This window comes from Ursus maritimus, unplaced genomic scaffold (assembly GCF_017311325.1).
Source record: "Ursus maritimus isolate PB19 unplaced genomic scaffold, ASM1731132v1 scaffold_10, whole genome shotgun sequence".
NCBI lineage: Eukaryota > Metazoa > Chordata > Mammalia > Carnivora > Ursidae > Ursus > Ursus maritimus.
The window spans coordinates 36,240,847-36,268,792 of NW_024423344.1; the positions used below are offsets into that span (position 1 = coordinate 36,240,847).

The following is a 27,946-nucleotide window of genomic DNA, read 5'->3' on the forward strand; positions in this document are numbered from 1 at the left end:
TTTAAAAAAAAAAAAAGTAATACCTGTGAAGTGCAATGAAATAATGTATGCCTGTAATCTTTAATAATATTTAATCCTTTATTTCAAAGTTTTATTGCCAAAATAAGACCAAAAAATTATTTTGAATGGCTAGGTAATACTTTAACCAGACTTGAAAATACTGGTTGGTTTAACATTTCATTGCTTTAAATGTTTGACCAAAAGCTGATTCTGTGAGTAGCAGCTCTTTAGACCCTAAACTTTTTCTTTGATGATGTTGACATCACTCATAAGAGATTGATGATAACACACATGACCACAAACACCTGGACAATAAATTGATACGTATATATACTGAAGATTATTGTGCTTATAGATGTTTCTTATATTGCCGGGGCCCTGCCTTCATGTAATCAGTCCTGTTACAATGAAGGTGACAGGAAAGATGTGAATGCTTGCCTGTGGCTGCCAACCTCACTGTTCTCTTTCTCTTATAACCCACTCAATCCTACTGCAGCTTTCGTAGGTGAGCTGGGGTTCATAGCAAATAAATGGATGAGTCAAGCAACTGAATTGTTTTTCTGCTCATTTTATGATTTTATGTGTTTTCTAAATTGGAAATAAAGCCTAAAATAACTTTTTACTTTCATAAAATTGAATCTGCACTTTGGTCTTCTCTCAGAATTTGGTCGCTGTTCTATAAATCTTGAGTTCTAAGATTAACTCTTCCTTGATGGTAGAAAATGTTGACCATTTTTCTAAGGAAAATTTAGGAGGCTTTTCAGGATGGAGTCTCCATACTATTTAATGGGTAAATGCTTCATGGACAGCTAATGAAAAAATGTAGGATCTTATAATTTTAATGTTCATAACGTTGGTGTCGTTGTGTGGGTCTGTTACGTCTCAGATTGATTATAAAGAAATAGTCATGATTCAGTGATACATATATTTGGGTTTTTGCATTTTTGTTTCTAATTTAGTTGAATAATCAAATCTTTCTTGCTTCTAAGTTTTGTATCGTATGAGCTGTCTCAGGATTTTGTTTAATTTGAGTACCCTGAAAATCATCTTTTAGCTGAGTAAATGTAGGCCTCGATGGACTTGTTATTATCATATCAGATTCTATGTAATGTGTCAGGCTTCTTGGGAAAAAAAAATGCATCCTTTAAGAATATACTTCTGACATGGGGAGCCTGGGTGGCTTAGTCGTTGGGCGTCTGCCTTCGGCTCAGGGCGTGATCCCGGCGTTCTGGGATCGGGCCCCACATCAGGCTCCTCTGCTGGGAGCCTGCTTCTTCCTCTCCCACTCCCCCTGCTTGTGTTCCCTCTCTCGCTGGCTGTCTCTCTCTCTGTCAAATAAATAAATAAAATCTTTAAAAAAAAAAAAAGAATATACTTCTGACAAATTTAAGGTAGGTTAGTAACACATTTACCTTCACATTATATCATATAATTTTCTCTAAAAGGGTGCTATCATTTCTTTATTCTAATTTTTTAAAATTTCTATCAGAGATCATTGATCATCACATAGAGATTTTCTCTTAACATTAATTTTTTTGTTGTATCTTTAAATTGGAATCAAACATAATTCTAGTTGACATTTTTATCAGTATTCTGAAAAAAAATGAGGTTGGATTACATTATTCTCTGAGAGTAATCACTAATTAAAGTGTTTCTTTGTGATATGTAATGACTTGATGTCAACTTGGGAAGATTTAATTGGTCAGCATGTGATAGGGTTGTGTTCCAAAAGGCTCTTGTATATAGATTTTTCTTTTTGAATTTGGTTTTACAGACTAGATATTATAATTGGTGGCTAGATTATTAAGCCAACTTTCAAAAATCAATTTTTATTCCATCATATGCTTTATCAGTATATCACGTCAGTGATACATATCTACCACTTAAAACAATGTCCACTGGGAATATGTATTTTAAATTTCAACTTGAGGCAGAAAGAGTAGGTTTGATTGTTTCTGTTAGTATGGAAGATAGTTAGGTTGTCTAGGGATGGGGATAGGAATGCCGTGAGACAGTAACTTTACTGTTTTAACTTTCTAAATCTAAATAAGAACAGGATAACCTTAATTTGTTCTGAATGGGGAACAAGGGGCCTTGTGAGACTAGTGGACAGAGTAACTCTCTTACATTTATATTTATCTACCATTCCTTTTTCTGTGTAGTTTATTCTGTAAATTATATGTTATCAGTTTTATATGTTTCTTCATATTTTGCATCAACATTTTAGAAAGCAGAATAAAGAATATAACCTAGTTATATGCAGAGTAAACAGAAAAATATGAAGAGAATTCAAAGAGACATTTTTATGAGAAGAATAAGATTTAAATTAAATAAATATGGGAACTAAGAACTCATCCAACATATATAAATGTTGGACATGGTCATAGGTGATCAAGCTTCCTCTTTCCAGGACCACTCTTATCTCCCTTTCCCTCCTTTGTTTCATGGTTCATAGAGTTCTGTAATTCCTCAAGAAGCCCGATTATTTGATTCTGTCTTTTTGGCTTGTTGGTGATAATTGAGAGGAGCACCTCTTACCTAGTTGTATCTGTGTCCCTTCTACTTTCAAACTTGCCAACTTGTCTCTTTCTTGTAGGGTGTACTGAAGGCATAAGAAGTAGCCAGAACCTTCTTTTCGTACCACGTTCTCTTAAAGCATCAGGCTCCTTAGTTAGGTGGTCTCAGGTTCAAGACAGTAGGCTACAGTGTAAATGCACAGTAAGGAGTTCCAGCTTCCGGTTAGGGGATGAGGAGACGTTCACTACCCTGCACTCTTTCTTTGCTAAAAAGTTTTACATTTGAGATTCTGTCACTTGTGTCACCGTTTTCTGGCACCAACTTCTAAATTAGTTTGCTTTAAGTTATAAGCCACAGAAATGCAAATAAGCAAAAAAGGAATTTTTTGGCTCAATAACTGGAAAGTCTTTTTGTCTCTGCATTCCGCTATTTTTATTTGTTGACAGAGTGTCTCCACTTGGTAGCAATGATTGACCTAGGTAGCTCCAGGTGTAGCATAAGGCCAACATATAATGACATATAAAGATATGCAGGTAAAAAGACTCAGTTTTGCAAGAAAATTTTTGGGGGGCAAAGATAAATACCTTTCATCATATAATTATTGGTTACCCAAGCTCAACAGAATCCTAATAGGGATTTTGGCATTCATGTATGTGGAGTGGCTAGAACAGAAGCCCAAAGAGACTTGGAGAAATGAGCACTCTAGCTGTTGGTGTGTCAAATCTCCATTCATAATATGAGATAAAAGGTAATAAAAAAATATTTGTCAGAAATAAGGAAATGGTCCTCATACCTGGAAAGTCAGACAGGAAAAGGCCTTCTTCGTCAGGAAAAGCCCTTGGTCAGGAAAGCACAGGACATCTTTATTGATTAATTGATTTAATTGATTTCATCAGTATTATATGTAAGGAGGAAAGAGTAATTCCCACAGCTACCTTCCCCCTCAAAGCAGGATTCTATTACCAAAAGGAGAGAATTGAACAGGATTCTGGGACAGATAAATAGACAAACTATTCTATTACTAGCTTAACTCACAACTTTTTTTTTTTTTAAGATTTACTTGTTTATTTTAGAGAAAAAAGGGGAGCACTCACACATGGGGGGAGGGGCAGAGGGAGAGAATCTTCAAGCAGACACCCTGCTGAATATGGAGCCCAACACGGGCTTGATCTCATGACCCCGAGATCATGACCTGAGCTGAAAACAAGAGTCAGACGTTCAACCGACTGAGCCACCCAGGCACAGCTTTTGTATTTACCAGTTGTATGTCTTTGGGCAAGTTACATAACCTCTTAAACTGTAATATCTTCATTGGGAAATGGGAAAATAGTAACAGCACCTAAGTTGTAGGGTTGTTGAGAAGATCAAATTAGATAATGCACATAAAGTGCACAGTGCTTGGCACATAAGCCTCCGTATAATGGTTGTTCTACCACCACCACCACCACCATCATGATTAGCAATAGCAGCAACAGCCTCTTCCACTCATCATCTCCTCATCTCCACCCCTACTACCCTCCCTACTCCAGGCGCTCATCAATGCTCCACTGACTCTTTGCAGAACTTTATCATCCCATTCTCTATATCGTGGTCTGCTTCTCCCTCTACCCTTCCCCCTGCTTGTGATCTCTCTTGCTCTCAAATAAATAAAATCTTTAAAAAACGAAATGAAACAAAAACATGAATTTGATCCCACTACCCCCTTGCCTAAAATGGTCCATTATCTCTTCAATGGCAGAAAAACATTCAGACTATACTACATGCACTATTTTTGTAGTGTTCTATTATTCTATTTCCTGTGAATTTTGTGAGAAGTAGCATTTACTTGATTAACATGACTGCATAACTTCAAATTCTGCATAACATTCAGATGTAAATAATATAATTAGATGTTAGCAGATATAATATTGGTGGTTTGATGGGTAATTGACATGAAGTTGCAGGCTTTTGATTGTTGGTAGGTGTCTTTTTTGTTTTTGTTTTATTATCTTTTAATCAAGTTTCAAGTCAGCTTAAATAGTTTGGCTTATAGATTAATAGCTCAGATTTTGAAGACCGAAGAAGAGGGGGCTGTAGGAAGGAAATGTGATATAATGGTAATGGCTTAATTGGAAAGGCAGGAAATGAAGTTAGGAAAAGAGAATATGGATGTTTTAGGCCAGATGTTCTTGTGAAGGGTTTCCTCAAGAAAGGATCACCCAAGTACAGATCTTCCTTCACTTAAGAGGGTTACATAAACCTATTGTAAGTTGGAAATGCCATAAGTCAAAATACATTTAATACACCTTAGCCTAGCCTAACTTAAATGTGCTCAGAACACTTACATTAGCTTAGAGTTGAGCAAAATTATCTAATACAAAGGTTATTCTATAACAAAGTGTTGAATATCTCATATAATCTATGGAATACTGACATAAAAATATTCCACAGTGCTGCACATGTAATGTCCTGATTATGAATGTAAATTTAGTAGTGATTTGAATTTAATTAATATATAATTAATGATTATATATATAATATTATATATGGATTTAGGGATAATCTTAGTGAAAATTTTTAAAGAAAATATATAGAAAATTGATTAAAATCAGCTTACCATAAATTTGAAATGCACTTTTTAAAGCATGTCTTAGAAAGGCATTTTAAGAATAGGAAACTAAGAATTGAGGTTAATAAATGTCTTGATCAGGTATCACAAAAGTGTATTGTTTCCTGTTCTATTGGTGTTAATTGATAAATTTAGAAAAAATTAAAAGTATAGGTAACAAAAGAAAAGGAAAATGACCCATGATCTCATCACCATATTCTGGTTTTGTTTCTGTTTGAGATCATACTTATATACAGCTGCTTTTTTGTCCTAACAATACAATATAACCATATTTCTATGTAATTATATATTCCTGCTAGCACAATTTTTAATGGCTCCATAGTTATTGTTATAATTCCATTAATGTTGCTAGTAATTTAAAAGTTTCCATACTTTGCTATAACAATAACCTTCCAAAATAATATATTAGTTTAATTATTTACATAGCGATGGTTATTTTTTTCAGGCAAATGTATGGAAATCAAATTATTTGGCATACATATTTTTAAGATTTGTTAACCGTGTTATCAGTTGTGATATATAATTAATTTTCTTTGGTCCTTAGATCTCTAGAAGATAGATATAGCTTTTCTCAGAATGCTGGGACACATGAGCCTCTTTTTCATTTTTGCCATTCTTCTATTTTCCTCCTCCTCAATTAATGGTCCATTCATTTAAGCATTTATTGACCATATAAATAGAATAATAAGTAGCCATTATTGAGCATCTGCTATATGCTAAGAACTGTTCTAGGTGCTTTGCATACTATTAATTTGTTTAATCATCTGCAAATTCAAAATAGCATTTGCATGTTGTTATTTCCATTTGACAGATAAGTAATAGGCTTGAAGGGATAAAACATTTTACTCTTAAGAAGTATAGAACTGGAACATGGCCCCCTGTCTATCTGATTCCCAACTCAGAACTCTTTCTATGATGTTGTTTCTAAGCACCTGTTGGTTTTAGGGGGAAAGAGCAATCGAGTTTAATTTTAAGATATGTTAATTTTTATAAATCAAGGAGAGACATCAAGCAGGCTGTCAAATTTAGAGATCAAGTAGAGGTGGAGGAACGAGTAAAGGAAACTGAGAAAGCCGCTGCCAAAGAAGTAGGAATATGAGAAAAAGTGAGAGATAAGGATGGAAAGTGTCCATTGAGTTTACGTAGCATCAACAGTGTGCAGGTGAATGTTCAACAGCAGGCTTTGGGAGAAGAAATGGGGGTGGGGGAATGCCCTTGTGTTTTAGCTTTTCCTGATTTCTGTGTAAATATTTCCACTGTGGCCAATTTCAGACTATCAGTAGTTTATTCCGGAGTTTTCTGAAAATTTAATGTCAGTTCTAGTACAATGTTCAAGTTGGCTCCAGCATACCACTCATTGAAGACCTTGACAAAAATAGTGCCAGTGAAGTGGTGGAGTTAGAAGACAAGCTGAAGGATATCCAGCAGATAAATGTTACATGGACATTAAAATGATTATTTTGAGAGGTTGGTAAGAAAGAGAATATTTAATATAGCATGAAAAAGTTAAGCTATATGCTTGGGATGATGGGTGATTTCTCTTCCTGCCTATCACATTATATTTTTAACAGATTACATTTTATTTTTATAAACATGGATAACATAGTCATTTAATAACTACTTGTGTTTATATATACCTGCAAGGCATGGGACATAATCCCTGGTCTTATATTTTATAATCTAAGTCAGAATTCATACAGAATATATTTGTAGAGGAAATAATTTTTTATTGAGGAAACAAGTATATAAATGTTGAGCTGATAGACAGATTTTCAGAGCCAAAGAATTCTGTGGTCATTACAGAATATACACAACATTTAGAGATATTTTATACAAACAGCCCTGATTTGTATCATTGAAATTTTTGAGGTAAAAAAAATTAAGTATAAAATGGTGAAATGTAGACATAGAAATATTAGAGAGTGTTATACTTCAGATGTGATGTGAATTCATGTACTAGTCAGTTGAGACCAGCTTTTTGTAACAAATACCTTTAATGATTTATTTCTGTTTTGTTTTACTTGTTGGAGGATTAATCTGCAGTAGTTTCAGCTATTCACCTTGAATCATTTTAGACATCAGTAGGTAACCTGTTGTACCGTGGTACTATGGCTTTTTAAAAATCGTATTCTAGCCATAAGTGGACATTCCTTTGCTTTTTCTTTATAAAAATCCTCTTTACTTTAACTTTGTTGTACCTGAAAATAAAGTAGCTTTAAATTTCACTAGTATATTTTGGCTTCAAGTTGTAAGAGTTCTCATTTTTGTTTTGCTGTAGTTTTCTGTGAAATTTGCAAGAAATGTGTTACAAAGATAATATGGAGTCTAAAATTATCATGTTCATGATCCTGGAAAATATTAATCAGCTTGGAAGAAAAGATCACACAAGTTAAGTTTAGTTTCTTACATTTGACTGATGTTTCCTGTGTGAGAGTTTTAGTTGTTTTGACACATCATCCTTTCAGTTTTTACAAGTTTGATAATAAGTGACATTTTTGTTGGTATTTCCATTATATTTTCTGCAGTAAACATTGATATTTAAGTTAAAGCAAAGATAATATAAATTGTTATTTCTAAATGGTTTCTGACTCACAAGTTTAGCACCTCCTGTATAAATGCCCAGCTTATTAACCAGGGAGTGTTACCTGACTTAACCAAGTCCACTAGTGCACAATTGAACTAAAGGCATTAATGGCAGGGAGTAATATGGGGATGATAGTAAGACTGCAGTACCTCATTTGATTAAAAATTCTTGTGTTCTTATATGTCCAGGATGGGCTAGGAAGACGAAATAATCCAGTTTGAGAGGAGTTTTATAAGAAACACAGAAGTATGACTGACAGTGCTTATTTTGGTATCAGAGTTGGTTGCATGGAAAGAAATAAGGAATGGTTCTTTATAGTTTAGGGTTAATGCATTGGGATTAAGAGCTCTGATGACTCAGGTAAAATGGAGCAACTGCAGGGAACATGTTAGGCTCCACGAAACAATGTCACCATACCCCATTACCTCATCTTCTTTAATGCTCCTTCATTAGAGGAAAAAAGCATTATACCCATAGGGGGTGACCCAGAAAATGTTTTTTCTTCTTGAAGTTGTTAGAAAATACAGATTACAAGAGATTATGTTACCATGGTGGTATGAATAGACAGTAGTAATTACCAAAAAAAAAAAAACCCTTTATTTTTTTAAAATGGTTTTTTCTTCATAAGAGTGCATATTCAGTCTGGGAAATAGTGAATAATCATTTATTCATTCCACAATATTAACTTGAGGCTTACCATGTGGCAGGTACTATGCTAGAAGGGATATATTGGTAAAAGAACACAGTTCAGAGATCTTAAAGTCTAGCATAGGAGAGAGATTCTGGCAGTTCTGTGCCAGTGTGTACATTGCTGTGCACAGATCGAGGGTGCTTGGCTCAGTCTCTGTGGGGTTGGGGGAGAAGGATCTCCCAGAAAAAGTGAAATCCAAGCTGAGAACCGAAGAGAGGCTAAAGGGAACACTCCTGGGACATGTCAGGCACTGTACAGGGATGGACGCGTGTGTGATCATAATACACTGAAAACACTCAGAACAAGACTTCTCATTTACCAGGAAGCGAAACTCTGTTTTCAAGTGTCTGTTAGTTACTGATGGAGAAAAGGCGAAATTGTGGCTAGAAATGCCCTCTGGAGAGGACGTTACAAAATTTGTGTTTAATGTGTTGAGAGGTAGAAGAAAAATTAAATTAATCCAGTGGCATATTTGACATATGAAATGTGTGATGTAGCCATATTCCTGCAATTTGTTTATAAAGAAAAGAAGGAAAATCAGCCAAGTTAAACAAAATGTATTCTCACTTAATGAATTGATTTGTACAGATAGTGCTTTTTTTTAACCTGGCAAAAATATTTTTATGGTAATCCTAACCTGTGTTCCATGAGGAAATACTGAAAATGACTCACGATTATTAATGATTTAATGCTACTAGCACAATGGTATCTTTGTTGAGGAGAGGTAGCAGGGAAGTTAATAGTGGAGTCTGGAACCTGACTGCTTGGTTAATCCCAGCTCTACCCTAGTTAGTTGTACGACCTTGGTCAAGCTTCTCCAACTTCCTTATTTGTAAAATGGGAATGTTATTATAGTTGTACCCTGAGCTAAGTTCATTTGGTCTTTTAACTATACGAGGAATTTTATGTACTCCCTGAACTAAACTTTTTTTTTTCTTTTGCATTCGTAAGGGCTGGCTTAGACTTGCATGCCTTTTTGAGTATGACTGGAGAAGGGGCATCTTTGCAACTGTATCACTAATGCACGTTGTGTGTTTTCTCAGCATTCTCACATTTGTTAATTTATAGCAGCAATGATTTTATGCTTCACGCCCTCCATTTTTGCATTGACTTTTGTCTCTGTTTTTAAAGGGGTTTTGAGATACAAAAGGATTAATTCTGTGAACATTGAGTATCATAAATTGGTTTATTTGTGAGCTTAGCCTTAAGCTTAATGTGTGTCACAATTATGAAATAATATCATGAGAATAACAAAATTATATCTTTGAGTCACAAAAGAAAAATGCCATGTCAGATTACTAATGTTCATTTTTGTGTCCTTTTATTCTGGGATTTGCTGGGGGTTTTGTTTTTATTTTTTGTTTGTGTTTTTTTTTTAGATTTTACTTATTTATTTCACAGAGAGATAGGGAAAGCCAGAGAGCATAAGCGGGGGGAATGGCAGAGGGAGAAGGAGAAGCAGGGAGCCCAACGCTGGGGCTTGATTCCAGGACCCTGGGATCATGACCTGAGCCGAAGGCAGACACCCAACTGACGGAGCCACCCAGGCACTGCTGGGATTTGCTGTTTTTACATAGCATAATGAACATCAATTTTGGGATATTAGTATATATAACCTTTTCCCCCCTTGAAATTAATAATTAGTGGTGATTGTGTTTTTACCTAAAATTGTACCTGCAAGGGTTTTTTCAGGAACACGTCTTCATGAAGCAAGTTTCCAGCCCAGGACTTTTGTGTGTACTGTTCCTTCTTGGTTACTCTTCCTGACTTTGTATTGCTTCTCATTCTTTAGCGCACAGCCAAAGCACACAGAGAACTTTTCCTCCTAAACTGGTATACTCCCACTCCTCCCAGTTTTATATAAAAGTCTATGTATTTCCCTCTTAGTCATTATCACAATTTTAAACTGTGTTATTAGTTTATTTACTTATTTGTTGTCTGCTTCTTCCCATTTTACCTAAAGCAACACAGGATAGAGAGAGCATGAGTCTTACTACTGCTTTGTATATAATGACGCTTATCCAGTGTTGACACTTGTCCAGAGTCCGTGCTCACTTAACTATAGTATAACTGAATAACTGAATGAAGAAAATGGGTAGGTAGCACACAGCTGCTCGATGGTAGGACTGGGATTTAATTCCAATTGTCGGTCTAATTCCAAAGACCTCATCCGGGCCATGAGAAAAGCATTTTCACAACTATTTTCTAATTGATTCTTCACCATAATCTTGTAATAAATATAATTATCCACACTTTACAGATGAAGAAACTGGAGGTCTTTGTGACTTTGTCAAAGACACATCACTCAGAAGTGGGAGAATGAATTTATTTGGCTTGAGCTCAGTGTTTTCTATGCTGTGCAATATCACTTGAACTCAGTCTAACTCTGTCCCAGTGTGCTTGAATGCAAACCTTTCTGAAGGAAAGTAAGGCAGAAAGTGTACTTTCCATTTCAGTGTTGCGCCCTTCGGTGAGCCCAGGTGACAGTGTTAAACAGGTAATGATTTTGAACTTAGAAGCTTGTTCCATTCCCACTGTTTTTAGTAACTACATCTTTCTTTCAGTAAATACTTACTGAATACCATTTGTTTGACCGTATTATACCTAGGCACTGGAAAAAACAATGCTGAGTAAGACTTACACTCCACCCTCAATTTGATTAATACATAATAATATTTAAAGTACACCACTTTAAAAAAAAAAAAGAACATGGAGTATCAAAATGAGTGAGATACCTCTGGGCATGGAAAGATGGCCTTGATACATAGTTGATTTAAAAAGTATACAGCAGCTGTTGAGATGTGCATGAGTCTGCTTTTTTGTTTAAAAATATATAGAATATGCATAGATATGTCTATATGAATTATATAAAAAGGAAGAATAACCTCTGAAAATGTTAATAGTGGCTATCCCTAGAGGTGGGCTTGGGTAGGCAGAAGGTAGTACTTTCATTCTATTTGTATTACTTATGATAGGATTATGAGTGATTTTTACTTTTTAAAGTAATTCTTAGTATTTTTTAATATAGAAAAATTTTAAAGGGTATATAAGAGAATTTTATCTAGAGAATGTTTATAATATTTTAAGTGAAAAACAGTAAGATTTTGATTTTCTGATCTATCTGAATTTTCTCTATAATATGATTTTTATAATTTGACAGTGAAGTTTTTACTAAAGCATTCTTTCTGCCCTATTTTCAACAACAACAGCAAAAACAAACGCAAACAAACAAATAAATAAATAAAAATAAAGCAAGGTAAGGATCCTAACTAAAGGTAGGGGTTGGTGATAGGGGAGATATGTAAATAGGAGCAGCTTATCATTCAAGTATTGTTTAAATTTGTTTGCATTATTATAATGCCAGTAATAATCATAATCATAACAATGACAGCTCACATTTACTGTGTGCTTATTAAAGCCAAATATTGTTCTAAGTATTCTGCATGTATTAACTTAGTTAATCCTCTGAGGTAGACTCTGTTGTTATCCCTATCTTGAAGATGAGGCTCAGAAAAGTTATTATCTTGTTGAAAATTACAAAACCACTAAGTGTCAGAGCTGTGGTACAACCTATGCAGCCCTTCTCCAGAGGCTGTACCCTACACACTACTATCTCTGTCGTTTGTGAGATTCCAAATACCAGTCCAACTCTCAATAAGGGTTTTAGTTTTTTCCTGTATTAATGAAAGAGACTGTTAATTTTAGGTCAGGATTCTGGTAGTATCCAAATTTTCCTGGTATCCAAATTTATTTTTTTGGCCCATCAGGGATTGGGAAAAAGCCTTTGTGATTTCTGCATCTCACCAGAAATGAACAGATGTAGGCAATAAAGTTGTGGCTAACATGTTGTTGATTGCATTCTGTTTTGTTTTCTCTGGGCAGGCAGCTTGGCATAGTGGAAAATAGTGGCTTCAGTTAGATTTGAGTATAAATTCTGGCGTCAACGTTCTCTAGCTTCTAGCCTTTGTTTCTTTATTTGTAAAATAAAGACAATATGGCTCTTCAGGGTGCTTGTGAGAATTACATGAAATAATGTAGGCAAAAGACCTTCAGAGTAGAGTCAGGCACATAGTAAAATCTTAATAAATATTATGTCACTTCTTCTGGTAGATAACCCAGAATTTATTGAAGAATCATCTTAGGAAACAAAATGTACCTGATTTTTTACTATAAAATACAGGTACAACTATGACTGGAAAATGTATATTCAATGAAGAAATATTAATATTTTAAGATGCTTGATTAATTCAGGACATTCCTATATACAAACCCAAATAATTTGTGGCAATTAATAAATTCATTTTTAATGACCCTTGCATTTCAAATCGTGGGAATGTAAAACATTGTAATCAATTATCTTATAAGCATATATTTGAAACTCATGATCTGGGATGATAGGAACATTTTATCACAAGTCAGACTGAATTCATACAGCAGTCTTTTATTAGTTTCTCCATATGAGCTTTTATGACTTTGATCTTTTAGGGGCTCCTGACTGGTTCAGTCAGTGGAGCATGCAACTCTCAACCTCAGGGTCGTGAGTTCAAGCCTCACAGTGGGCGTGGAGCCTACTTTTAAAAAGGGGGGGGGGCTTTGATCTTTTAGATGTTTTCACATTTTTATACATTTTTTGATGAATTTTTCTATTATTTTTGCTAATCTCCCCTTTTTTTCTCCTATTTAATATTAAATGTTACCAATTTCTATATGTTTTTGTTTCATGTTTCTTCTTCAGGTCATTAAAAGAAAAAACAACTCTGCCTTTTACTACACTGCCTATATAGAAAAATATCTTAGTATATTTATTACTAGACCTGGCCTGTAGTGTTGAGTAGTATTTTGGGTGGTTTGAAAACATCATGCCTTCTGAAGTGTGGCAGAGAGCAACTAGATTCTGAGTGGAGAACAGAGGAGATTTCTATTTGATTTTTGGGCTATTTCTTAATTTGTTTAAAATCACATTTTCTACTTTTAGTCATTAGGCATATTCTGTTATTTATTTAATAGGTTAGCTCACTTTCAAAATACTTAACTTTGTACCTCACTTCATTACTTTTTTTTTTTTTTAAAGATTTTATTTATTTATTTGACAGTGAGAGACAACCAGCGAGAGAGGGAACACAAGCAGGGGGAGTGGGAGAGGAAGAAGCAGGCTCATAGCAGAGGAGCCTGATGTGGGGCTCGATCCCAGAATACCAGGATCACGCCCTGAGCCGAAGGCAGACGCTTAACCGCTGTGCCACCCAGGTGCCCCCCTCACTTCATTACTTAACAACCTAAGAAAAGATACTGGATTTAAGGACATTCAAGAATGATGAAACATTTAAGGACCTTCCCTTCTTGGCTTACTGTTATTTAATTTTTGAAAAAAATGGATGTATCTGAAAACTATGTTCTTTTAAAAGCACAATTGTATTTTCTGCCTTATTAAGTTTAATTTATTTCTAAGAGCAATTTTTATTTTAAAAAATAATTTTCTTTATGGGTTCTTCTCACTATTATTATGTCAGCATAATAATAGAGATGAAGTATATTCAAAATTAGTAAATTCTTTTATTCTGTAATCTAATGTACATCATCAAACAAATATGGAAATGTCCTTTTATTTCTTTTAGAAGAACTGAAATCAAATTCTCCCACACCTGCATTCTGTATACGTGGTTATCCAGATCCCTATCTGTAGTCCAGGATACTCAGTTACTCTTGTGATGACCTAAGTTATTTGTACTTCCTGACTGTCATAGATATTGGTGGCCCTAACTGGAATAGCTTAAAAAGTGATTCCTAAACATAGCAGATCTAAAATGCTTATTACTTCTCAAATATCTATTCAAACCTAAATGACAGCAAATAAAATACCTTCATATTTGACTTGTTTGGGAGGCTGAAAATTTTCTTCAATGCACTGTACAAGGGACCTCTCTCTATTACATAAATCTTATAGCATCTGTATCTTGAGACTACTGTGGGGACTATTGATAATGTGTATAAGGTGCTGGTGCATGGTGCCTGATACATAGCAGATAGTCAGCAAAAGGCAACTGCTGTTTTTATTCTTTAAGAATGACTGGAACAAATGCCAGTACATGCTTTCTGCTGAAAATGCTCGTTTGTGTCCTGCTTATGTTCACTATTTTTGTTTCCCTAAATTACTACTCCTGGACAATAGTGCCAGCAGAAACTAAAGGTGACCATTTTTCTTCTCTCTAAAGAAAAATTATAATATTGACTACAGTTGTTAAAAATAAGGTATTTGTGTTGTATTTATAAAGCAAATCTTGGGAAAGGGTGATTTTTAAAAAATAACTCTGTAAATTGTCTTGGCTACTGTTTGAGATCTTGCATATTTCAAAAAATGTGTATTCTTTGTCAAAATTAATGGATGATTTGGCTGGGTATAGAATTGTACTTAGGAAATAATTTTCCTTTAATTTCAAAGACATGTAAAGCCTATTAGGTTGGCTTTAGCTTCCAGTGGTTCTAATGAGAAGTTTCTTGCCATTTTGAGTCTTGATCTTCAGTCTGTGACTTGTTTTGTCACTCGGGAACTTTTAGAGTTCTTTTCTTTATCTTTGTTGTTTGAGACATCTTAGCTGGTAAGCTTTGCCTCCAGTGGGTGTTTGAAAATGTATGGAAACAGTTTTGGTCATCACAGTGACTAGGGAGGATGCTTTGGCATTTAGTGCCTGGATGTCAGAAAGGTTAATTTTCTTACAAAGCAGGAAAGCATCCCACCCAAAGTGTCAGTAGTGCCACTGTTGAGAAATATTGTGACCCTTGTGTATGACAAGAGAAACAAGACATGTACACCAAAGACCAGTCAATATGCTTAGTAGTAAGGTTGTAGACATGCTGTATGAAACAACGGAAGAAGAAAGTGTAAATGACAAGTTACAGATTGAAATAGAATAAAAATCACTACATGAAATACAGCCATTAAATTATCTATGAGTATATATTTACCATGTTACTGCTTTGGGTTACTAGTTGGACATTATCTGCACTATTAAGCTTAATCACATTTTGGACATTTTTTTTCTGTATTTCCAAGTAGTACCTGCTCTTAATTACTTCAATAAGTCAAAAAATTTATTTATTCTTTTCTGTGGTAGGGTATCTATTCGTAATCTAAACACTTAGCAATTCCAGTTCCAGACGGATTTGAGGAGTAACATTTTTGCCAAGGCTAGAACTTGACTGACCCTGATAGCATATGGATTTAAATTGAAGTGGAATTCAGGAAGGAGTTGAGCAAGGGATGTACTTGTGCAGTTTCATAGCAGCTTCTTAGCAGTTTGCAATTCTGTTTCATTAGTGTCTTGGGAAATGAATTACCAGAATAGCACATATAGATAGCTATATTATAAGAATGTAAACATTCAAGGACAAAGCCAAATTCCTTTTGGATTATCCACCATTTTCTCATGGTTCATATCATTGCTTTCCTTCACTAATGTGGCTGACCAGGAAAACTGTACTTTAGAAACACAGAACTCTAAGGAAGCAGAGAGGGATTATGATAATGAGGTGGGAAGATAGTGGAAGATGTTAGAATAAGTAGTTTGATAATTTGTATTAATATAATAATTTTTAGGTATTTTTAAATAATTCAGTACTAATGCAGAGTCTTCATTTAATATGTATACAATAAACTTTTACTTTTCAGAACCTAAATCACAGCCGCAGCAGTTTCATCAGGGACAACACAGATTGTCACATACTGAGCAAAATGGAGTCAAAGATAATAATCAACCAAGATATCTTCCTCGAAATGATACCAGACAGCCAAGAAATGAGAAACCTCCTCGTTTTCAAAGAGACACCCAAAATCCAAAGTCAATTTTAGAAGGCAGTGGATTACCTAGAAACAGAGGTTCTGAAAGACCAAGTACTTCTTCAGGATCTGAAGTATGGGCTGAAGAGAGAATCAAGTGTGATAGACCCTATTCTAGATATGACAGAACTAAAGATACTTCATACCCTTTAAGTTCTCAGCACAATGATGGTGCTTTTAAAAAAAAGGATAACTCCATGCAAAGCAGATCAGGAAAAGGTCCGTCCTATGCAGAGGCAAAAGAAAATCCACTTCCTCAAGAATCCACTGATTATAATAATCAAAAACGTGGGAAAAGAGAAAACCAAACAGCAAATCCTGATCATTTTTATGACAGGAAACCACGAACAATAAATAACGAAGCTTTCAGTGGTGTAAAAATTGAAAAACATTTTAATGTAAATACTGATTTCCAGAATCCTGTCCGAACTAATAGTTTCATTGGTGTTCCAAATGGAGAGACAGACATGCCACTGAAGGGCAGGCGAGTAGGACCTATTAAGCCAGCAGGACCCATCACAGCTACACCCTATGATGATAAAGTATTTTACAATAGTGGGCCCAAAAGAAGATCTGGGCCAATTAAACCAGAAAAAGTACTAGAATCATCTATTCCTATGGAGTATACAAAATTGTGGAAACCTGGAGATGAATGTTTTGCACTTTATTGGGAAGACAACAAGGTATGCATGCTCTAAAGTTATCATATACTAATATTATTAAATGTCACCTTCTAGTGAGACTGTAGAAGACCATTACTTTGGGACTGTGAGTTTCATTCTATAGCCGTAACTGTTTAACAGACTTATAGATATGTAATTTATAAAAGAGGAAAAATAAAATATTTAATATTCTTTATGGATGCTTAGGGAGGTTTGATTTTTAGATTGTATTCAGAACAGTATTTAAAAGTAACTAAGTGAAGTTGATCAGTTACTTCATTTATCATCAACTGAACTGTCAATGTTTGCTTTTCTTTCTATTCAAGTTACACTGATTCACAAGGAAGAAAATGAGTTGAGTGGCACAGAGTTAAATTCTGCAGATTTCATTTAACTTAAAGAAAATATGCAATTGGCCTACTTAAAAAAATAAGAACAGAAAGGTTAATTATTTAGCTAACAATAAATGATAATTATTAAGCCAATAATTTAAACATTCTTTAGTTCTACGTTATATGCTGGCTACAGTAGAAAGCAAGAAATCATAGAGAAAAGGGAAGGGAAAGATAGATAAGGTCATGAAGGAATATAGTGGATCAGGTAAAAGAATCTGGCTGAGAGGGAGAAGACCAACAGAGAACAGGAGGAGGAAGAGGAAAAAGGTACCCTCAGAGAGAAGGACCTTTGCACGTATTTTCCCTTCTGCCCAACATGCTCTTCTACCAACTGTTCTCGTCCTTGAGGGCTTGGCTCCAACATCAATTCCTGGAGAAGTCTTCTTTGCCCTGCCCCCTCCTCCCTCCTTCACTATTGTCTTTTTCAATCAGTGCCTTGTTCACTTTCTAAAACTTACCACAGTTTGTAAGTACTTTTAGTTTTGATTCTTAGATTGATATCTCCTTCCCCTACCAAAATTTTCAGTTTCTTGAAGGTAGGGCTATGTCTGTCTAGTTTTCCTTGCAGCGCTGCTTCTCCCACAATGGAGGGATTTCATAATTACTTGTTGACCCTGTTAATTGGTTAATTCTGAAGGGGGCACTTATACTGGAAAAAAAGAGTAGTAGGGGACTGGAGATATCAGCAAGATCATAGTAAAAAAAGAGGAGTTATAGTGTGGAGACATGGGTGGATGTGAGGATCAAGTTAAAGAAAAAAATACTCGAAATAAATATTTCATAGGTAGAGTAGTTTCAGTTGATAAAGTAAGGCTGTGCCCATGAGAGTTTGTGTTGGGCTAAAAGGAGTAGTGGAGGCAAAGTTAACTGTAGTTTTCAGGGAACTAGAATTCAGGCTAGCGAATGTGGTTGGATCTTTTAAAAGGATGCAGTAGGGCCAGGGATCAGGAACTGGGCCCTTTTGTGTTCGGTGAATGATGAGGCGTAAGAAGGGTGTTAGATATTTCCTGATGATAGCAGGGAGAGGGGTACAGGGCGGTATAACTAGATGGCGTAGTCTTACAAGGTTTTTGTATGAATGTGGGATAGCATCTGTCTAGAAGCAGCATCTCTACTGTTGAGTTTTTATTCAAGGCTAGAAGGAGGGGAGGAGACAGCACTAGCTGTGTCTTTTTTTTTTTTTTTTTTTTCTTCTAGAAAAGCAAAAGCCTTTCCAGAAATACCACCAGATAATCTCACTGGTCGGAACTATTTCACATGGCTCTTGCCTGATTAGGAAGGCTTGGAAAGCAAGTACAGGTGTTCTTCACCACCCAGACTCCTACTGTTATAACTTAGACCGCTTGCTTTCCAACATACAGGAACTATTTGATTTAGGTAGTGGGAGGCTAATGTTTAGCTGTTTCTCCCTCATGGTAAAGGCAAGTAAAAGGGAAGTAGTTGGAAATCAGCTTGGTTTGTAGAGCTAACAGTCTCTATCTTAGAGGAAGTGGCTACTTGTGTCAGCTGCTTCTGTGAAAGTTTGATAAAGCTGAGAATGGAAAATGTGTTTTGGTATTGGACAATGTAAGATTATTGGTGATCTTGATGAGCAGAGGAAGTAAATGGAGTTCCAAGCTCAATAACTTTCGAAAGGCTTAGTATATGATTCATGCTTTATATTGAAATCCCACAAGGATCATGCCCTAGTAGTAAGTGCAAAACTAATACAAATGAGCCATTACAAAGCCTAAAACCAACCATTTACAGGCTCAAGGATATCTGTTTGTACTCTTATCTGCTGCCAAAAGAACATATAATCCTCTTTTTGTGAAAAATAACATTTTCTAAAACCCCTTCTGTATTTCATCTGCTATGTCTGGTATCCTGTAAAAAATTAGGAGGCATGATTAAAAATACGGAGAGAGAAAATGAATGAGATACAAATAAGCAACAGAGAATAATAACAGACCTACATATATTCAGATATTAGACTTAACAGATAAGTTCTTCAACAAATACTGAGCAAACCGTAATTGAGTAGCTGATAAGTATCAGATGCTTGGGATATATCAGATAGTTCTGGCTATGCTATTACCCTAATTTCTTCAAACACCTGGTGAAATTATTAATGAAGCTTTACTTTTAACTAATTATCTCAAGAAAATCAATAATACTAAATTCATCTGTTACCTTTTCTGAATATATTTAATATAATGTACAGTTTGTGAAAGAGTACCTAACAATTCCCAAAATGTTTTGAGTTTTTAGAGTATGCTTAGAATAATTGGATGATCTTCTAAGGTGACTATTTTGATTTTAATTGGATGTGTACTTTCATTTTAGAGTGAGGGACTGTGGGCTCTCTGAAATTACACCATTAATTACACCATTAAACAAACAATATTCACCCTCTGAAAGAGATAGGATTAGTTGTCTTCTGAAAACAACTAATTTAAGAGATAGCTTTTAAATGTTTTGTCAAGAATAGTCAACTTTCCGGGGCGCCTGGGTGGCACAGCGGTTAAGCGTCTGCCTTCGGCTCAGGGCGTGATCCTGGCGTTATGGGATCGAGCCCCACATCAGGCTCCTCCGCTGTGAGCCTGCTTCTTCCTGTCCCACTCCCCCTGACTGTGTTCCCTCTCTCTCTCTGGCTGTCTCTATCTCTGTCGAATAAATAAATAAAATCTTAAAAAAAAAAAAAAAAAAGAATAGTCAACTTTCCAATTTTCTAACCAGAGACCAACCAAGATAAAGATTTAAGAAAAACATGAGTTATAACTGTCGTTAAGAAACTGTAATCTTAATTGCATTATGGTGCTGTAATGAAGATAATCAGCTAATTTGTATAATTTTATCATTTAAAAAACTCTTCACACTATCTTGCCTTCTCTCAACCTTTATTTCCCTAGAAGGATTTGGGAATTTGGGACAATTCTCCTTCTCCCTCTAGACTGCCATAATTACTTCAGTTCTTTCTGCCCTCTCAACTGGAATACTTCAACAACCTCCAAATGGTTTTCTTGCTTTAAACCTTATTCCTCTTAAATTTGTCATTGAAACTACTATCACTGATCCGGGGCTTATATCATGTCATTCTTCCTAGTTAAAATCTTTCACCTGTGGAACAAATACAGCCTGTAGCATGCATATAGAGCCTCTGTCTGCTGGCCCTTACCTTCTTGTCCCATCTGATTTCCTATTGGTTGGCCCTTCTCACGTCATGCCATAATTAACTCTAAACTTTTTCCAGTTTCCTGCACTCATCTCCATATTTTATGTCTCATAAAATATGTCTGTGGAACACCCTCCTCAGTTTTTTTACTGAGCTAACCCTTCTTCATCCTTGAAGACTGTATCTGCTCCAGCAAGTTCTTCCCAAACTCCTCAGCCTTATTAAGTGCATGGCACTGCACCATTAGTACACTCCACATTATATAGGAGGCATTTTTTTACACAGGTTGTTTTTATTAGACTCTAAGCTTCTAAAAGGATGTCAACTTATTTGTTTTCCTAGGGTATATTTTGACTCTTATTTGTTGAACTTACCAGAACTGACATAATTATCTGAGAAGCTTACAATTGAAGCATAGGTCCAGAAATACAGCAATTCACAGATCACGGAAGTATGAGGTTAAGAAATAAAGGAGGAAGGGGCGCCTGGGTGGCGCAGTCGTTAAGCGTCTGCCTTCGGCTCAGGGTGTGATCCCAGCGTTCTGGAATCGAGCTCCACATCAGGCTCCTCTGGCTCCTCCGCTGGGAGCCTGCTTCTTCCTCTCCCACTCCCCCTGCTTGTGTTCCTTCTCTTGCTGGCTGTCTCTGTCAAATAAATAAATAAAATCTTTTTTAAAAAAGAAAAGAAAAAAAGAAATAAAGGAGGAAGAGACAGATGTGAACGTATATCAAGAACTCTAATATAAGAAGAATTCCCCAAAAAAAGAAAGAAAGAAAAGAAAAATTCCAGCATGGTATCTCTAAACTTGCCAGCATGCAGACCTAGGAAAGAAACACTATAGATTAACTTAATAACCTTTGTGATGTTAATCAGTAAAAACAGATTTTTTTCTTTTTCTGGTATACTCAGGATAACATATTTTAAAAGATGTAGACAATAAGAATTTTTGTTGCCTTTAGCATTTTCTGATTCTGGTGAGCTTATGAAGAGATACTGTTGGAGTAGATAGTGTTATAATAAGAGCATCCAGCTACCGTAGTCTGAAGGAAGTATTGCGTAAGAGTAAATAGTTTTTCGTTTTCATTTCATCTTCACTAAGCAACATTCAGACCTATAATTTCGGTCCTGAGTGGGTTGACCTATCGTAGAGAAGTACTCCAATTAGTTGACCTACTTCTAGTTTCCTTAACAGAAAAAAATTGTTATTGTTATGTTAATCAGTTCCTTGTGAGTTTGTTACTGTGAATTAGTTCCCAGGGCCAAATTACACTAGGTAAACTGATAAAATAAATGTGTCTGGTCTTGCAGTGTGTCAAATCGTATAAATCCTGGATATAAGTAATGTGTTTACTCCTTATCTGATATCCCTACTTCACCCCAGCTGCCTGTGGTGACTGTGGCAGTGAGCCTTCTTCTTTGAGATTTATTTTTGTCATATATTTCTGTTTGTTACATAAATTGCTCCATAGTTATATTTTCTGACTATGTCCTGCTAATGTTGTCAGAGGGCTTGAGTGGCTAACAACAAAACATAACACTAGTTCTTTATACACCCATTAACATGTGAATATTCTCTACTGACACTCTTCGTTCTGTCCTGAAATCAGTGTATGTCAGAACTCATACGGATGAGAGAATTTCTCTTTTTTTAGCCGATTTGTGATTATCTAAAGGTAAGTTTTCTTTCTTAAAAATATTATTCCCTTAAAAATTTTCTTTCAAATATTGTATATTTGAAAGTTGCTTAGAGAGCAGATCTTAAAAGTTTTCAGCACAAGAAAAAAAGTTTTGTAACTATGTGTGGTGATGGACATTAACTAAACTTACGATGGTAATCATTTCACATATATACGTATTTCACTAAAATTAATCTTAAAAAAATGAGCTTTCAAAAAAATGTACATTGTGACACCTTGAGCATTTACGTTTCCATCAAATATTGCCCTTTGTAGACAATCGTCATATTTAAAAGTTGTTTTTGTCTCCTCAGTTTTACCGAGCAGAAGTTGAAGCTCTCCATTCTTCAGGTATGACAGCGGTTGTTAAATTCATTGATTATGGAAACTATGAAGAGGTGCTACTAAGCAACATCAGGCCCATTCAGACAGAGGCATGGGTACGTGATCCAAATTCTGTACGGAGGCATAAGCTATTTTGAAGAAAATACATAGCTCTAAAAGATTAGTCATAGCAATACAAAATTTGCCAGTGGAAAAAAATATTTTGAATTTGCTTAAAACTGGCTAGTCCCAAAGTAAGATTCTAATTAATTGCATTGACCTACAATAAAAATGAATGCATTGGAATTAACTTTTCTTGTGTAATGCTTTGTTATAGTATGCTTTGGAAATAGGTGCCCTTTTTTACGTTTGCAAGTTTTTATGCATATTTTGTTCCTTTCCAGTTTGTTCCTTTAAATTTGACTAAATTACATCCAGCAGTTGTCAAATTTAAATCTCTGTTGGATACATGTATATTCTTTATTATTTTAGTTACACATCAAATTAAGAAAAACACTTTATATATGAATTCATGCTGCATTTACTACATATATATTTACATATGTATATGTACAGATTAACTGTAATATCTCTGTCTAATAATTATTTGATTTTGTTGCCAAATGTATGTCAAAGCTCTGTGATAATTTTGATGATGTAATTTAGAACTATTGGCCTCATGGGAATCCATTTTATATAAGGACTTATATGACTATATAGATAGATTCTCAGCTACATTTCAGGAAAAACAGGAGGGCAAGGCATATTAAAATTAGTTTCAGATAGTTATTTTTTTATTTCCTTTCTCCAATTTATAGGTAGCTAATAATAAACATATTATTTTTAAGTCTAATTTATTTCTATTTCTCTAAAATACCAAAATATACTATGAAATTGTATTATCCAGACATTAGCCTTATCATTGAAGTACAGTGTTTTCTCGTTTGCTGACTTTAGTTTAGTTTAGTTTTGGTCTTTGATGTTTTTCTGTCACCTCCTCAGTGTCACCTACCCCCCATCCCTCCTCCCCAAAAGAAATAAAACTACAACAAAAAGCCTAGTACCAGTAATTATGCTTTGGGCCATGGAACTTTATTCTTTACCTTTTTATTTAAAAAAAACTATCATTTTCTAGATAATTTATCATTTCATATTTTATAGTATATTACTAATGGCTCATATGTTTAATTAAGAGATCTTATCCCTCACTCTCATTGTCTAAAGTTTAGCCACTTTTTCTCTAAAAGACTGAAATACCATCGATATCTACTTTATGTCTTTTCTTGGAGAAACCTGATGTAATCATATCTTTGCCCTTCTGATTCTCATATGACTGCTATTTTCATTCTCTTTTTTCCATTAATACCTCTTAATCTTACTTTGATGGTAAGAGTAATTATTTAGTAAGTCTGTGTTTTGAGAAGATGAGTCCTGGTTTGCTGTTCATACTATGCTCTCAAGTGTGTTTAACTATTACAGTCAAAGAGTCAAAATAGAGTTTTTAGCTTTAGGGTTTTTATATTTTTTAGAGGATTTGATAAGAGATTGATTTTATTCTTTTCTCCCTAGAGAAATATTTAGTTTCCTTACTTCACCTCTTTTCTACTTCCTTTTTCTGTTTCAGGGTGGCCATAACTGATGAGCACATTTGTCATTCCTCACTGTAGCTCTTCCATTGAAAGGTGTTTGGTACTGAGTGATCATTTTCTTTCTACAGTCAGTGACTTTTCCTTTCCCCCCTTAATAGTCCTCGTTGTTTTATCATTGATTTTAAGTCCATGTAAATTTAGCTGGACAATAACTTTATCAGATGTCACAGCCCATGTAGCGATTCTGAACCACAACAATATTTTCATATTCTTCCTACCCATTTGTGAATATTCATCTATGTTTTATTCTGTTTTTTTACCTATTTACTTTTTTGCAGTCAACTTAAAAATCTTTTATAAGATCCCTCAACTATTTTACAGAAAGAAGCAGGATAGAATCACTAAGTATTTTGGATATTTTCTCCTGTGATTATTGATATTTTATGATTTTACATAAATTAATATAACAGATATTTTTGGATCATTAACATTGTTATTGGGGACAAGATCATTCTTCTTTATCTGCCTGAATAACTGACTGAGTTTGTAGAAGCATCTCCTTGACATGCAGAAGCCACCAGCTTAACAGATCTTCATTCATCTCCATTTTAAAAAAATACATACGTGCCTTTATCCATAAAAAGCCCCTGAAGAAAAAGATTGCATGCAGTTGTCAATACATTTAATGTAGAGTTAGTGTTGAGTTCTCTTGGCCTCCAAGAGTATTAATGTTGGGGTCTATGGGTACTTTTTCTTTTTGTAACTGGAATTGTGCCAAGTTTTAATTTAATCAAAAGCAAACATTCACTAGATCAATAAGAAGATAATTCTAATTGGTAAGTCCCACTAGAAAAATTAAAGGGCTGCAAAGGTACAGTGAAGTTTCTAGAAGCTTTAGCATAGTTGTTCAATCACACCATGGATTGTGTAATTTTTAATTTTTAACTCTTGCACTATTTTTAATTGTGAAATTATATTGTATCTTTTATTAAGGTGTTTGTTATTGGTGTAAGATTTTGGAAGAACCTCGTTTTCCTAAATGTAGCAATTATCGTTCATTGAAGAGTTTTCTAATAGTTTGCAGGGAAAACAACCCAAAAACCTGCATATAAACCAAAAGCTTTTGAAGAAATCAGTTGCCTGTATTGTCTCTTAAAGGCATAAGGATAAATCATTAAATAAAAAGCATGAAATATGAAGAGACCCAGTGACTAAGTTAATAGTCTCTTGTATGGAAAATTAAAATAAAAATCAATTTAATACTTTAAGGGTTAATGTTTTTTTCGTGAGGTTTAGGAATTATTCACCTTTGCTCTGTAGACTAAATACTTATTTTCCCTTTCCATTTGGACTCATCATTTTACTTCCAGAACATACTGAGTGATGGTATTTTAGACGGTGAAAATATATGCTCTGGTTATGATTAAATACTTTATTTCCTCCAAAATGATTCAGTAAACTTTTTGGTAAGTCATCCTGATTTTTTTTTGTGTTCTAGCTAGATTTCACCTGGTTCTTTTAGCTGTTGTTAAATATTCTCTTTTAATTTAGTGTCTTTATTATAGTGAACTCTCTAACTATCCCACATAGTGTGGGGTTCATAACTTATTCTTAACTGCATAAATGCTCTCACTTTTCCCCCCCAATGTTCTTTAAACATTGTATGATTTTCCTTAATTTTCCAAAGTAAATGAAGCATTAGGGAGTTTCTTATTATGTGTAAAATTATATAGGAAGAAAAGTGTAATATTATTTTCTATTGCTGATGACTGTATGAGAAAACATTAGGACCAGAGCAAACTGCTATTTGTGTTTCCTGCAGGCCCTTTCCAAATTGGTTCCTTTTAACTCTAAAACTAATACCGGGAAACCAGTAAAAAGATGCCACAGGCAATTTGGAATTACTCTAAAATACCCTGGCGCTGCTGCTGAGACAAACCTTTTGTGTTTTTAGAGTAGTTGCTTCTGAATCGCTTTCCTAAGCCTGGAGAGACACTTGTCAAGTCTTGATTTTCCAGGTATTTTTATGACCTGGATTCTATGGAGGCTTTTATATCCCAAGAAATGTTTTAGAACTTGTTGGTTTCTAAACTTCTTTTTTTTAATAAATTCATAGTACTTGTTTCTTAAAATCAGGAAAAGATCTGGTTCAGTTGTTGTTCCGATGAAAATAATTGTGATTATGTAGATAATGCTTAGTTCTAAGGCCTTAGCATACACACCATCTTGGGCATTAATTCTGGACAGATGGATTGTTATTATCTTTTAGATGATCATCCTGTTTTAAATGTTTTTCTGTATTCATCTATTCAACAAATATTCATTATATGTCTATTAGGAGTCAGGCACTGCTGAAGGTGAGGGGTATAGGTTAGTGCACAAAACACACAAAAATCCCTGTGCACTGCACGAAGTTAGAAGAAAGTTATAGTTCCAGTTATGTGAAACAAACTTAAAGATCTCATGAGGGTCTTTTTTCTTTCTTCTTGAAGCTTTAAGATAAAATACAAGTGGAAAAAATCTTGTTTACTGAAGTTGTAATTTAAGTAATGTTTAGGTCTTTATTCCACCTTAGTTTGAAGATAAAATTAATGTGGAAGAAAAAAGTATGACTAAATGAATTTTATCTATTTTAAAAGTTATTATCTATTTAAAAAGTAAAATTTGTTTTTAGGAGGGTTTGGGTTCTTTTTTTAATAATTATGATATATTTTTTTTCAGTTTTAGTATACTTTCCAAAAAAAACAATCTCAAGTTTTACTTTTGAAGTAACTTTGCACAATATTTTATAATGACATCCTTGGAGCACATTTGAAAGTTATCTTTTCAAATTCAAATGATGTTCACAAAAAAACTATAAATTATTCTATCACTAATAAAAATATTAAAAAGAAACATATAACCAAAAAAGCCCTAAACTATTTAATGAGGAAGGAGATTGAGAGTTATGATACATAAATTAATGAGTTAAAATGGATTCTAAACGTATTAGAACAAGGTCATGTTAGTAATTTTAATGATGTAGTGATAAAGTTAGGCTATAACTAGTTTGTATTTGATATCAAAAGATCATAATAGATATTAAAAAGAGGACAATTGTTATAGAAATCATTAACTTCAAAGGAAAATTAGAATTATGTAACAGTGAGGTTCTGCCAATTAGTATCCAATAAAAAGTACAAGCACGTATTTGGTCATAGTCCAGAGGTTTTTCATTCTTGCTGATAAATTCTTAAACAAATTAGTGGGTATAATTTACCATACTTAAATTTCTGCACTAAAAGCGTAAGTTGATTAAGGTCACTGAAATACTGAAATACATTTTCTTCCACGAGACATATTTCGGGAAAGTTTCCTTTCAAACATTGTCATATGAGCAGTGCTTATTGTGTTTTGTTTTATTTTGTTGCGTTGTAAACAGTTAATCAGAATGAAACTGTACAGCTAGCTTAGCCCCATTTAAGAACATAATTTTCAATCACAAGTGATGGAATTTGGAGATTCCATGCAATATCTTCAAGCTTTGATTTAATAAAGTTTGGTTGTATTTGATATTCTTTATTTCTTCATCAATTACCCAGCCTTTCATAATTCCCACCAGAGGTTGTAGAACATACAAGTCTTTACTGGAGATATGAAAGCTGTTCACACAGAGCCTTGTTTTCTTCCAAGGGTCAGTTTTTGTTTTTTCATTTACTTTACTTACCAGGACTTTTAAAACTGCAATTTCAAACCTCACTGAATTTTACCATTCCTTCGCATATAATGCAAAAGATTTACTAATTTACTCACTTCACAGGAAATTAACTAGTAAAATAAATGAATCTGAGGAATATTTTCGTTTGGTTTTATTTCTCTGTTCCCAAAGATGTTACTCATATTGGGCATGTGCCTTGACTAGACACTCATGTC

At 34.5% G+C, this 27,946-nt stretch overlaps 1 protein-coding gene across 4 annotated transcripts in view; it reads left to right on the forward strand.

Annotated features, from left to right (window-relative positions):
* Nucleotides 1-27,946, forward strand: part of TDRD3 (tudor domain containing 3) — a 163,835-nt gene that overhangs the window by 109,990 nt on the left and 25,899 nt on the right. For 3 of the 4 annotated variants that reach the window (XM_040623391.1, XM_040623393.1, XM_040623395.1), the window contains 2 exons: nucleotides 16,067-16,917; nucleotides 22,436-22,561. In XM_040623391.1, coding sequence (XP_040479325.1) covers nucleotides 16,067-16,917; nucleotides 22,436-22,561 — 977 coding nt within the window. Of the gene's footprint in view, nucleotides 1-16,066; nucleotides 16,918-22,435; nucleotides 22,562-24,069; nucleotides 27,587-27,946 lie in introns of those variants that run through there. The other variant, XM_040623397.1, reaches the window with a different exon arrangement.